Source organism: Cervus elaphus, chromosome 18 (genome assembly GCF_910594005.1).
Source record: "Cervus elaphus chromosome 18, mCerEla1.1, whole genome shotgun sequence".
NCBI classification, from domain to species: domain Eukaryota; kingdom Metazoa; phylum Chordata; class Mammalia; order Artiodactyla; family Cervidae; genus Cervus; species Cervus elaphus.
Genome location: NC_057832.1, coordinates 15,531,311 through 15,544,772, shown reverse-complemented (window position 1 = coordinate 15,544,772; position 13,462 = coordinate 15,531,311). Strand labels below are relative to the sequence as shown.

The following is a 13,462-nucleotide window of genomic DNA, read 5'->3' as shown; positions in this document are numbered from 1 at the left end:
GCTTGATGCACGCAGCCATGCATGACAGAGCCAGAGACTAGAATGCGTGGCTCTTGTCTTTTCAGATCAACACTCCCTTCAGGCCTTGGCATGGATCAGACGGGAATGCTGCAAGAAAAAAAATTATAGGCCAACATCCCTGATGAACATAGATGCAAAATCCCTCAACAAGATATTAACAGAATTAATTCAACAATATATTAAAAGGATTAAATACCATGATCAGCTGGGTCTTATCCTGTGGATGCAAGGAGAGCTCAAAATCTGCCAGTCAAAGTGACACATCACATTAACAAAGGAAGAATAAAAATATTATGATTATGCTAATAGACGCAGAAAATACTTTTGACAAAATTCAACATTCATTTATGATTTAAAAAAAACTCTCAACAAAGCGAGTATAGAGGGAACATACATCATAAAAAAGGTCATATATGACAAACCCATAGCCAACATTATATCAACAGTGAAAAGCTGAAAGCATTTCCTCTAAGATCAGGAATAAGACAAGGATGTCCACTCTCACCAGTTTTATAACACACAGTTTTGAAAGTCCTAGCAGAACAATCAGAGAAGAAAAAGAAATGAAAGGGACCCAAACTGGCAAAGAAGTAAAATTCACTGTTTGCAGATGACATGGTACTATACATAGAAAATCCTAGATTCCATCAAAAAACTGTTAGAACTAATACATGAGCTTTCACACTAATAAGGAAAATCATCACTACTATAATAGTTAGCTTTTGCTGAGGGCTTCCTGTGTGTCAAGCTCTGAGCTTAGCACGCACATGTATCACTGTTAGTTCTCAAGACTACTTTTGCTGATGCTGTAGATGAGGAAACTCAGATGAAATTGCTTGTCCCCATCATGTGGCCTGGGGTAATGCGTGACAGAGCCAAGATTCACATCTGAGTCTTTCTGATTCCAGGGTCACATCCTAACCGCCCTGTCACATGCTTCTTACCAGAACCTGTTCTGTGGGTTGGATCTGAACCCAGAACAATGTCTAAAAGGCCAGGTCAGATGCCAAAACTGCCTCATCCTGAGACAGCAGCTGTGAGGGCGGCGTCGTTCACTCTGCAGGCAGATGTCCAGTTCCCACAGCTGACACCGTTCAGCACCAGACCCCAGCAGTGTTCCGATGGGGTAAATCATTCTATAAAGGTTGCCCTTCTCTGGCGGAGCCCACTGTGGGTGACAGCTGAGCTGCTGCGGGGAAGTTGCTGGGAGATGCTCGGAGGGTGGCCTCCAGGGTTGGGAGCCAGACTGGAGTCCAGAGTCCTAACTGGGGAACTACAAGATCCTGGGAACCAGGGACTAGGGAAATCAGGAGCACTTGGATATGACTCAGCCAGGAACTGTGTCCCACCCTAGGCAGCCTCAGAGTCATAGACAGCAACTGTCCATGCCTAATTTTGAAATGATCAGATGAGTACTTGCTTAAGAATGAAAATCTGATAAAAGCGAGGAAGCGGAGAAGAGAAAATAAATCCTCCCAGCTCAGGACGTCTGCCACGTTCGCCCCAGGAGCCCGTGGTCTGGGAAGTCTGTGTCCTTGGATAGATGTTCCAGATGGGATTCACCTGGGAGTCCAGTGCTGTGCCCCCTTGGGGCCACACCTGGTCCTGCTGCCCATGGGCCCCCGGGGACCCCGAGAGCAGCAATGGAGTGCCCTGGTCCCCAGGACGCACCCTCGGCTCTTGCTGAGACCCTCACCTGCCACGTCATCTTGGCAAAAGTCATCTTTTCTATGCTTCAGTTTCCTCCTCTGGATGAGGGCGTGTAATAAATTCGTCTAAAGATTTCTCTGTGCCCAGTCTCACTGCAGCTGGATTTCGGCTGGGCACTTGCTCGGCACTTGGGTTCCTTTCTCACCCCTCACCAGGGCCCTCCTTCTTCTCATCTTCACCAGGCAGAGTCTCCCATGGGAGAGCATTCTGGAGACAGATGACTCAGAGCCACGATCTCCAGGGCTGTGGAGACAGCATCCTCCCACAAGGGAAACCCCATCTCAGATTAGACTGGTGGAACCCAGGAACTCCCAGACGTCGCCTTCTAGAGACAGGTTCCCTCCCTGCCTTCTCTGAGCTTTTCTGGGTCTCATTGTCTGTGGGAGCCTTCAGGGACTAATCCCTGATGCCAGGAAGTGTTTTGATGAAGTCATGCCATTGCTCGCCAGGGAACTAACTGCATCTGTCATTCCTGGTTCTCTGAGCCCTGCTTACCGCTCACAGGTTTCCAAAGAAGTGAAGAGGGTGACATCACCCTCCTCTCCAGTCCCTTCTCAGCCAATCGCCGATTCCCCTGATGCCCCCAGCTTGTCTTCTGCCCTCAGGCCTGGGCTGGGCCACCCACGCCCTCTGCCCGCAGACCTGCCCCCGAGGGTAATTTCTCCCTCCCACACTGGCCGCCCCTTCTTTCCAGCTGCTCTGGCTGCCTCCTTGGAGAACTTCCATCCTCCACTTGGTCGGGCATTTGCCCATCAGACTCTGACTAAGCAGGTCCTTCTGGAACTTTCTCCCTGGGGTGATCTGTCTCACTGCCTCAAGGCTGAGCAGGGCGGAGGGAGGGCTCGAGCAGCAGACGTAGTCCAGAAATGCAGGCTGCACCCAGAATCGGCCACAAGATCGAGCCCATCCTGGGGTCCCCCTGGAGCCTGGGTAGGAGTCAGATCACCCAGGCTGCCCTGAATCCCCTTTAAGAGTGGGCTTCTTAGTAAGTAGGAAGCTGTTCCAAAAACACCCGGAAACAGAAGTGCCACTTCTCTGCCCTGAGGGCCTGCTGCAGGGACAAGGAAATGACTTGATCCTGGAAGATGGGGAAAGCTGGACTCAGCATTGATGCAGTCAGGCGACTCCAGGGCCCCCCAAGGCTGTGGCCAGAGCCGAGGGCGGGAAGGCTTCCCTGAGGGCCCTTCTCTCAGCCCCTCTGAGACCCTCTTGGCCTCCTGGAGCCCTGGGGGTTTGCCTCCTGGCCCCTTAAGTCCTTCCTCTGAGTTCCTTGCAACTGAAGGCAGAGAGAAGATGAGAAAATCCCAGACTGAACACAGGCCACCTAGGCTCGTCTCACTGCGCATGAGGCTCTCTCTCTCACTGAGCACTTACTGAGCACCCTGTCTGGAGCTGACAATGAGGGAGACACTATTCACGGTCTCAGCTGGGGCCTTTGCAGAGAAAGACGAGACATGATTAGTAACTTGCTGGGCTAATAGGTGTAAACTGGGCCCAGGAAGCTCATTCAGGCCCACCTCCTGTGCTCAGGCCGATGCGCTGTGGTGGAAAGGCGGGTATGTGGCTGCATAAGGACTGATGTGTGGGGAGGAGCAGAAGGGAGCTTGCAGGGCTGGCAAGGAGGCCGGGCCTCGGGGGCACATGGGGAGCGGCGCTGTAAGGGGGGGCAGCTGGGCTTCCCAGTTGGTGGGGTCGGAGTTGGGGTGCTGTGCATCTCGGGCATAGAGGCGGGCTATGCATCCTCTGAGTGCATCCGTGCCCTGGAGGAGGTTCCCCGTGGAGGAGAGCTGAGGCTGAGACCTCGGAGGTTGGGGGGGGTGTGCGGGGCATGCGGGTGGGTCTCACAGGCTTAGGAGCAGGCACGGAGGGTGCAACCCGCCGAGTTAGGAATGAGGATAATGTGAGGCAGCTTCTTCATCATCAGGCTTAATCTTCCTGGACTCAGTTTCCTCATCTGGAAAATGGTCCCTCACCCGCAGTGAGAACCACCAAGCACCACTGGGAAAGTCTGCAAAAAGGCAAAAGCGCAACGTAGACGTCTGTCCCACTCTCCATGCCCCAGCCCAAACCCAGCGTGGGTACCGAATGTAAGCTAAGGCAACAAAGAATGCATTTGGTATCAGGTGAGCAATATAAACCGGGGGCCACCTTTATCATCCTTGGGGTGTGCCCTGCCGTCCTCATGTCTGCTGCTCTCGCAGCCTGCCAGGGAGCAAGGCTTCCCTGAGAAGCGGGGCACGGACCCATGTGTGAAGACAGGGGCCAGACGCTGGGGGAACTGTAGGACATTCCCCCCCGTCCCCCCCTCCCCCTCCACCGTGCCCTTCTACACCCCTTCCTCCAACACTGCGGCAAATCCTGCCTTAGGACCTTTGCACCTGCCCTTTCTCCCGCCAGCAAGGCCTCCACCCACGCTTTGCTCTCACTTTCTCCAGGTTTTCACTCAGATGTCACTGCAGCAAGAGGCCTTTCTTCATCACTCTACGAATGCTTCATCCCTGTGCATGTTTTTCTCCTAATCACGTAACGGCTCTAAGTGAACTCGGTACATTTATGGTCTGCCTCCTCCACTCTGATGCAAACACCATGAAGGCAGGGATTCTTGTCTGTTTTGCATCTGCTGTAACCCAGAGTGCAGAAGAGGGCTGACTCACTGAATAAATGAAACTCTCCTTTCTGGAGGGGATCACCAGCTCAGTGGACATAAGTTTGAGCAAGCTCTGGGCGATGGTGAAGGACGAGAAAGACTGGCATGCTGCAGTCTGTGGGGTTGCAAAGAGTCAGACACGGCTGAGCGACTGAACAACGACAGCAACTCCTTCTACTCTGGGGACAGGGTACCCAGCGGAGCCATGAAATCCACACAAGGACGACAATTTCACTTTCTTTTATTTGTGGCACTAGAAGACCAACAGTGGAGACAGCATGATGTAAGAGTGATTGCCTGATGCCCTCGCTGCCCAGGAAAGGTGAGGGGCATTCATCAGACAACACACAGCAAGTCCTTCCTACAAGATGCCTGATCTGAAATCACTGTGAAACATACAAACGATCTCGTGTATTTGTTGTTTCCTTAAGACAGAAATTTTGTTTCAGGAATTCCTTTAGATTTCTATTAATCTCTTAAAGAGCTTTCTCTACAGCCGTAGTGGACTGTCTGTGATAAACACGGGAGACTGAGTGCCCTGGTCTGTGATTCTGGGCGAGCCACTCGCCTGCTGCACCCAGCAGGGAGACCATGCCCACCGCGTGAACTGCCAGCACAGTCGTGATCTGATGGGAGTGACCTTCAGACGCCCAGTCTCCTCCTTCCTGCCCTGGGGAGGACTTCCGAGGCTCCCAGGGCAACCTCTGGGCTCTGTGCTCAGCCTTCCACGGGAGAGGCCTGTGGCACATCACAGCCCGCGGTGGGGACAGCGTACCACGTGTGCATGCGTCCACTGCAAAGTCCTTCTGAACTCGCCACCGCCACCTGGGGAGAATTTAGACCTGCCCTCCCCAGACATCACGTCTGATTGCTACTCCGCGTGACTGGTTGATTCTTAATAGCTTACTTGGTCAGATCACGGTCTGCAACCCTTCATGAGGTTTTTATCCCAGTTGGAGGAATAAGAATATAATACTTTCATTACTCAGTGAAGTCACATTTGAAAAAGCCTGTCAACTCTTTCTTCTTGCATCAAGTAGCATAAGACATTCAGGTTATTTCATGTACATACTTTCCTTAGAATTCAGAAAGATTTTCAACAACTAAATGGTTTTAACCATCTACATGTGGTAAAAGTCTCAAAGATCCAAAATCGGCCTAAGGCATGATTCTTTCCACTCTGTCCATCAATATAATTAAGCGTGATGGCCCAGCATTTACAGTCCCATTAACCTGCCAACAAGAATAGTTTATTGGCAACTTTAAGTATTCAGAGGCAAATACATTTGCTTGGCACAAGCCGTGTGGCAGAGCAGCATCCCCATCCGTTTTAACCACAATGCAGGAGCGGAAGTCAAAGAGGCGAGTTTTGGCCTGGAGACGGGAGCTGCCAGATCCTGAAGCCCCCGGGCGTGGCGCTCATCAGCGTGGCTGTGGGCATCCCTCGGGAGGTCTTTCTGCCACAACTGCATCTTGTCACTGATTCACACAAGCAAGGGCACCTGCGGTGAAGAAAGACCTACTGTTACTCAGGGATGTAGCGGAGTGCAGGGGGCAGGCATCCAGGCGCTGAGGAGCTGTGCACCAATCCCTCCTCGAAATATTCCTCTCCCGTAACAGCCCCCAGTGTTTATACCGTACCCGTCCTACTTACAACCCCAGGGAGAAAGCTCTCAGAAACACAGACATGTCTGAGGGATTTCAGTGACTGGCTCCTGCCTTCAGGAGAGAACTTCTGGAACAACTGCAGGGTCAGATATGTCTGCAGGCCCCTGAGCTTCTCCTAGCATCATCCACTGCCCCCAGCCCCGTCCTCCTGGAGCTCCCGCCCAGCAGTCTTTCCGTTTCCGAGCTGGTCCACCCTCTCTGCCTGGGGTGTTTCTCCGTTGCGGATGCCCCTTTTTTGCTGGAAAATGAGGACTCCTTTTTTAAGAATGTTCAGGCCACCTGGAAGGAAAAGGCACGCTCACTCCAAGTCCTGGGGAGGCTGATCCAATCGCCCCCTGGGCTGTGGGTGACGTGGCCCGCCGTGGTCTCCCAGGCGCATGTCTCACACTGGAGTGGGGGCTCCAGGGATCACGGCGCCAATCCCCACCTCATCACGGGACACAGGGCTTGCTGGGCACCAGCAAGTGCAGGGGACCCCAGTGAGTGAGCGCAAAGCCGCCCGTTCACCCTGCCACTCCGGGTCCAGGTCTACAGCCTCCTGGGATGCCCAGCTGCAGAAAATGTGATGGCAGGGTCTTGAAGGACCTATTTCCATGCCTCTGAAGGCCAAGGTGAACAGCATTTCTAAGAAAAGTGACAGGTTCACCTGAAATGGTGTGGAAGGAGATCTGGATTTCTCACCGTGGTTCTGCTGGATTCAGTACATTCGGAAAGTGCTGGCCCCACTTTTCACTGTGTTATCAAAGCGAACAATATGAGGACCCAAGTAGATCCCTTAAGACGGTAACCACCACCACCACCTAGAATGCTTCCCGTGTGCTTCCTGTGTTTTAGGCACCATTTCCAGCCCCTCACAAACCTCATCTCATTAAGGCTTCAGCTCAACCAAATCACAACGCACTATTGCTTTCCAATACAAAGATGCTTCCAATACAAAGATGAGAGAACTGGGGTGCAGAGCGGGTGTCTCAACCCAGACCAAACACTAGTAAGTAGCAACCCCCGGAAGGCTGGCCTGAGCAGAGGGCCGGCCGCGGGCCACAACCTTGACTGCACGGCTCAGCCTGCTTGCTTCTTGTGTCTTACACTGGCCCCCGCCTCCCAGACCCATCAGCAGCCCTGTCACTGCAGGGGCCCCCACACCATCTGAGAGACAAGATGGCAGGAGACCTGGAGTTTGCAGGCATGGACGGAGGAGACAGGCCCTGCTGATTTGGATGGAGCCCGGGGAACACACACCGTTGGTGTCAAGTGGTTTGACACCCAGGCCAGCTTGGGATGGAGACAGAATTGGGGGCCAGTGGCGTCTGGACGGTGCAGGGTCTGCCAGGGAGAGGTCACAGGACTGACTCCAGGGACAAGTGCAGCCTTGGGGAAAGGAAGAGGCACCGGAAAAAAGACTCAGAACGTGGTTCAGAGGGGCAGGGGGAACGTGCAGGGCGCTTGCCCAGGGAGAGTACAGACAAGGATGCACTCGGTGACTGCAAACAGCACAGTGAGATCCAGGGAGTCGAAGGGCGGGAAACGCTAAGAAACTTACTTTTAAAGAGTACGTTAGTTATATTTTTGATAGGTTTTTCTTCAAGTTCTAGACAACTTCAGAGGTGAGACACTTCTAACTTCAAAACAAAGGTTTTAACTGTCAGTCTGAAACAGCACAATGAGTTTGCCAAGCAACATCCAAGCAACAGAGAAAACAGTATGTGTGTTGGTGCGAAGAAAGACAGATTGAGCCTGTTATTGGAAAATGCAGCCAGCATCCTGTTAATAGTATGCTTATCCCGCTTCCTGACCTTTGAAAACCTGTAGAATAAAGGACGCTATTCTTGCGTCCAAGGGCGCCAGCAGCGTTGTGACCTTGACGGGGGCAGTTCTGGGAGTGTCAGGGGGGTGGAGGAGGGGAGTGGATGTTGGGGAAGTGGAGTTGTATGAATGGTCAGGACATCTAGAGGCTACAGTGAAGGGGAGGAGAGGAAAGAGCTAGGCAGAGGTGGAGTTGGGTCCTTGGGAGGAATTTTTAAAATGCATATTTACTATTATTATTTTAATAAGTTAATTGATACATGATATGATAAAATGCAAACATTTAAAGTGTAAACTTTGATATGATTGATATACATGTGTATAAACATCACCAGAGGTAAGATGATGGATTGGGGTTATTTTATTTTTTAAATACACTTTTATGTTTTTAAATTCTTCTTTTTTTAATTTAAGTTGAAGGATAGTTAATTTATAATATCATATTAGTTTCAGATGTATAAAACAGTGATTCAGTATTTTCCTAGATTATACTCCATTTAAAGTTATCATGAAATAGCAGCTGAATTCTCTCTGTGCTGCATAATAGATCCTTACAGTTTATTTCATACACAGTAGTTTTAGCTCTTAATCTCCTACCTGTATCTTGCCCCTCAGCCTTCCTTCTCCCCACTGGCAACCACTAGTTTGTTCTCTGAATCTGTGAGTTTGTTTCTGTTTTGTTATGTGCATTTGTTTTATTTTTTAGATTTCACATATAAGTGACAACACAGAGTATTTCTTTCTCTGCTGACTTATTTCACTACAGGGCTTCTCTGATAGCTCAGTTGGTAAAGAATCCACCTGCAATGCAGGTGACCCTGGTTTGATTCCTGGGTCGGGAAGATCCACTGGAGAAGGGATAAGCTACCCACTCCAGGATTCTTGGGCTTCCCTTGTGGCTCAGCTGGTAAAGAATTCGCCTGCAATGCAGGAGACCTGGGTTTGATCCCTGGGTTGGGGAGATTCACTGGAGAAGGAAACGGCTACCCGCTCCATACTTCACTAGGCATAATATACTCTAAGTCCGTCCGTGCTGTTGCAAATAATAGTTTCACTCTTTTCTTTCACTCTTTCAGCTCAGTGGTGGCTCAGATGCTAAAGCGTCTGCCTGTAATTTGGGAGACCTGGGTTTGATCCCCAGGTCAGGAAGATCCCTTAGAGAACGAAATGGCAACCCACTCCAGTATTCTTGCCTGGAAAATTCCATGGATGGAGAAGCCTGGTAGGCTACAGTCCATGGGGTCGCAGAGAGTTGGACACGACTGAGTGACTTCGCTTTCTTTCACTTTCAGCTCAGCAGTATTCTATTGTATATACACCACATTTTTCCTTGTCCACCATCTGTTGAAGGACACTTAGGTTGCTTCCATATCTTGGCTATTGAAACGAATGCTCCTATGACATTGCTGTTGCTGTTCAGTTGCTAAGTCACATCTGACTCTCTGATCCCGAGGACGCAGCACGTCAGGCTGCCCTGTGTTTCTCTTTCCCCCGGAGTTTACTCAGATTCATGTCCACTGAGTGAGTGATGCCATCTAACCAATTTGTCCTCTGCCGCCCTCTTCTCCTCTTGCCTTCAGTCTCTCCCAGCATCAGGATCTTTTCCAATGAGTTGGCTCTTTGCATCAAATGGCCAAAGAATTGGCGCTTCAGGCACAAATCTTTTCAAATTAATGTTTTCATTTCCTTCAGGTATACGTCCAGGAGTAGAACTGCTAGAGCATATGGTAGTTCCACTTTTAGCTTTTAAAGGACTCTCCATAATGTTTTCTATAGGGGCTGCATCGGTTTACATTCCCACCAACAGTATGCAAGTCCTCAGCCCCCTTTCAATCCCTCCTCTCCCCAAACCCAATACAACCACTGATATTCTATCTCTACAAAGTAGTTTGTGTTTCCTAGAATTTTATATAAATGGAACAATCTATCATGTACTTTATTTTTTGGCTGGCTTCTTTCACTCAGCATAGTTGTTTTGTGATTTACCTCTGGGTTGTTGCTTGTACATTCTTTTTACTACTGTGAAGTGATCCATTGTAGGGATACACTGGTTTTGCATCTGGGTTGGGCAAGTCTCAGGCAGGGAGTGCCCTCTCCTTCTCTGGTAAATGGGGTGATGGGGTCTGTATTACAGGGCACCTCCGCTTCCCCCCACGAGGCTTGTGCCCCTCCTCACAGTACCGCCAGCAGCCCCAAAACACGAAGCACCAGGAGACACCCCACACGCCGTGGCCACCGACAGCCTGGCCCCACGGCAGAAGCCCCTTGCAAGAAGGCAGTCCAAGTTGCTATGATAAATCTCCCAGGACACAAGAGGGTGGGTGGGAGCGTGGCCCAGTGAGGGGAGTTAGAGGGCAGGTGAGTAAAGCAACGGGACCGCACATGCCCTGCTCTCCTGGCAGTGACCCGGGTGCTGCCAGTGCGGGGGCCCCGGGCTGGCAGCGTTTGAATCTCTGGCTGGCTGAAGGCCTAGAAGGAGCTCTCATCACCAGCAATAGCAACGTGATGGCCGAATCCAGATTTTCACAGTTCTCAGCAAACTAAAAAAAAAAAAATTATTTGGAAAGGAAAAGTCCTAAACTTTGGCGTCAAAGAGGAAATTGCAGGACAGCACTAAAAAGCTTTGGCTTGGACAATTCAGTGAGAGAGAGCTTGGCAACAGAATTGGCCACAAGGTAGCAAAGCCATGCTGATGGCCACTCGGGTCAACCCAAGCTTAAGCCACCTTGCTAAGGAAGGGAGGAGTCAGCTGCTGAGTGTCTGCGCACATGACCAGGGGATCTGCCCTAGGGCAGGTGTGACCAAATTCAGGAGGAGAGACCACCCTCCCTCCCCTCCCTGGCAAGGGGACAAAGGCATGCTGCAGAGAGAAAAGCTTTAGAAGGGTCCCTGGTATCCCTAAGTTTTCATGCTTCCTAAGAGATTCCGTCTTAGTTTGGTTGGACAAGAAGAAAAACAATGAAGGACAAAGCTTGCAGTTTGAGGCCAAGCCAGAAAGCTGTAAAAATATCCAAGCATCATTTTGCTTCCATGTCTGCCAAGGAAAATGAAGTTTATATGGGAAAAGGTGAAATGAACCGCGATGACAGAATTGATGCTCAGAGCGAGGGCAGGGGAGAAGCTGTCGGGGAGCAGCAGGGTTCTCTGTTCCGACTGCCAGCTTCCCGCCTGGACAGATCAGTTCCTGGGCACTCGTGGATGCCGGAGGGAGTCAGTCAAGCAGCTGTGCAGAAGGGGAGTAGGACCCCTGGAGCAAACCTGGAGATGCCCAGAACTCATCTTATTTTCCAGAGAAGAAGGTGGCTTCTTCTAGCTTGATGTGGATTCTTGGCAAGTTTATGATGATTACGAAATGAATGAGTTCTGAGTGCAGGGACCCTAAGTTGCACTGCGCCACTGGTCTGGAGAGTCAGGTGATATGGTGGCAGAAGATGCCCACTCCCTCTCCATTCTCCCAAAAGATAGTTACTGAGCAACCACTCCGTGTTGGGGGCTGTGCAAAGCCCTGGGACCTGCTGGAGCTCACAGCGTGGCAGGAGAGCAGGCATCATGCAGACGTTACACAGATCATTACTGAGATTAGACTGTGATGTGATTATGCAGGGAAATGAGGTAATGCTCTGACGGGTCCCTTCTCCAAACAGGAGGCAGGGGAAGACTTCCTGGGGCCTTGGAGTTAACTCAGGAACATGCAGGAATTAGTTGGCAAAACTAGAAGGTGAAACCTTTTCCTTTAAGGAAGAGGAAACAGCATCCTCAGGGGTCACTCAGCAGGTAGCCTGTGATGACAGACCCCCCCCCCCCCCCCCCCCCGCCGCCGGGTTCTACCTGTAGGAAAAAGAGGTCACCTGAAAGGTCTGCAACAGGCAGGATGGTCACAAGGCAGCAAAGACAGAGCTGGCCTGTCTGTTCCTCTGAACTATTCCAACCTAACCGGAACACATCGAAGGTCTACACTGCGCTTGCTGAGCCCAGTGTGGGACGGGGTGTGGGCGGCTGACGGTTCTCAGAACTTGGGTTCTCTCCCCACAAGTGAAAGGGCTCTGGCTTTAGGAGAACATACGCTTGCTGTTGCTTTTCTGTGCTGGCTCCAGGTCCCCGGGCGCTGATGTCATGTCAGGAGCCTAATCACTTCTCCCGGGGTCTGCTGCCAAGACCAAGCGCCAGGACACACGTGTGGTCTGACTAGGTTAATTCCCGAGGCGGGAAATGCACACCTGGGAGGGCCCAGCCAGGGCGGGGACGTCCTGGGACCTGGTGAGGTGTTCCCAGAGGCTGGCCGCCCGGGCTGGCCTGCCTTGACCTGGTGAAGGCTGGGGACAAGGTCGCAGGACACCTGTGCCCCACCTTCCCATCTGTGGGCTGGAAGCTGCAGCATTCCCACCTAGGAGTGTAACTGAGGAGATGCTCGCTCTTGGCCCTCCATGGAGGACTGCTGGGACACACAAAGGAAAGGCCTTGGGGCTTTTACTAGGTCCCTCACTTTGGGAGATGTCCCTAAGGCCAAGGACAGACCCCACATTCTCTCTTTCTCTACTCCTGGTTGATAACCCCCAGGGGCAAAGACAATGCTTCATTCATGTCTCTATCGTGAGCAGCTACTGCGATCCCGGACTCTGGTGGGTTCTCAGGAAATGCTTGTGGATGAATGGCTGGATGTGTGAATGTTTTAAATATAAACATGGATTAAAAAGGCACTTGCTGTCCATCCCAGGACCTCTGAAGGGATGCATTCAAAACAGACCGACAAAGGCTGTCCGACCGGATGGGCACAGTTTCACCATGAATATGAATTCAGGATGGAGTGGAAGGCAGAAGTGGACCCTGGGCTGGGGGGAGGCGCAGTCCAGGGTCTAAGCCTTGTACTCAAGATGGGAGAAGCATGTCTCCTGCGGATGGGGTGGCAGATGGAGCAGAGCCAAGGATGCCGTCACCTGGGGCTGGAGGGAAGGCAGAGCAGGTGCGGCTCTGACACTCACAGACACAGAGGCAGAGTGTTCAATACACACCGTGGAGGGAGGCAAATGGATTTCCAATCGCCTTGAAAAATGGCCAACTCACTTCTAAGGGGATGATTCCTCCTACATCAAAGCTAGCCTTTTGTCTTTTGTCATAAGCAGCATCACTGCCAGCACAAAACGTGTTCAAAGAGGGTGAGTCACTGTGCCTGTGTTTAGCAGTAAGAGTCTGGTCGCTGAGAACCCTCCCAGCACGGTCACGTGCCCTGCTTGTACTGGAGGAGGACACGGGTGGCCTCAGGCACTGCAGCCCCTCACACTACCCGGCAGAGGAGGGAGCACCCTCAGTCCAGGATGCTCTCCTTGCTACATGCATCCTGAAGCATCACTGAACACCCAGGACGAGCAGCATCTGCTCATACTGAGAACCCACGGACAGCACAGCCCACGTGGCTTGAGTCCCGGAGCCTGGCACTCAGCATCTTTTCCTCAAGGTTGTGCAACTTCAAAAGCCCGAAAGGTGAAAGAAGGCTGAAGAGGCAAAGCTCAAATGACTTGAGAAGCAAGTGTCAGAACATGTACGAAAGTGCATCTGATGCAAAGTCACAGAGACCTCCATGGCCCACGCCCGCAGAGAGGTGCTGCCTCGCCAGGC

General features: G+C 51.5%; 1 protein-coding gene across 4 annotated transcripts in view; it reads right to left on the bottom strand.

Moving 5' to 3' along the window:
* Nucleotides 1-4,603: 4,603 nt before the first annotated feature.
* Nucleotides 4,604-13,462, bottom strand: part of COBL (cordon-bleu WH2 repeat protein) — a 304,756-nt gene continuing 295,897 nt past the window's right edge. For all 4 annotated transcript variants that reach the window (XM_043872647.1, XM_043872649.1, XM_043872648.1 and 1 more), the window contains one exon: nt 4,604-5,880. In XM_043872647.1, the coding sequence (XP_043728582.1) occupies nt 5,863-5,880 (18 nt within the window). In that variant the 3' untranslated portion in view covers nt 4,604-5,862. The remainder of the gene's footprint in view (nt 5,881-13,462) is intronic.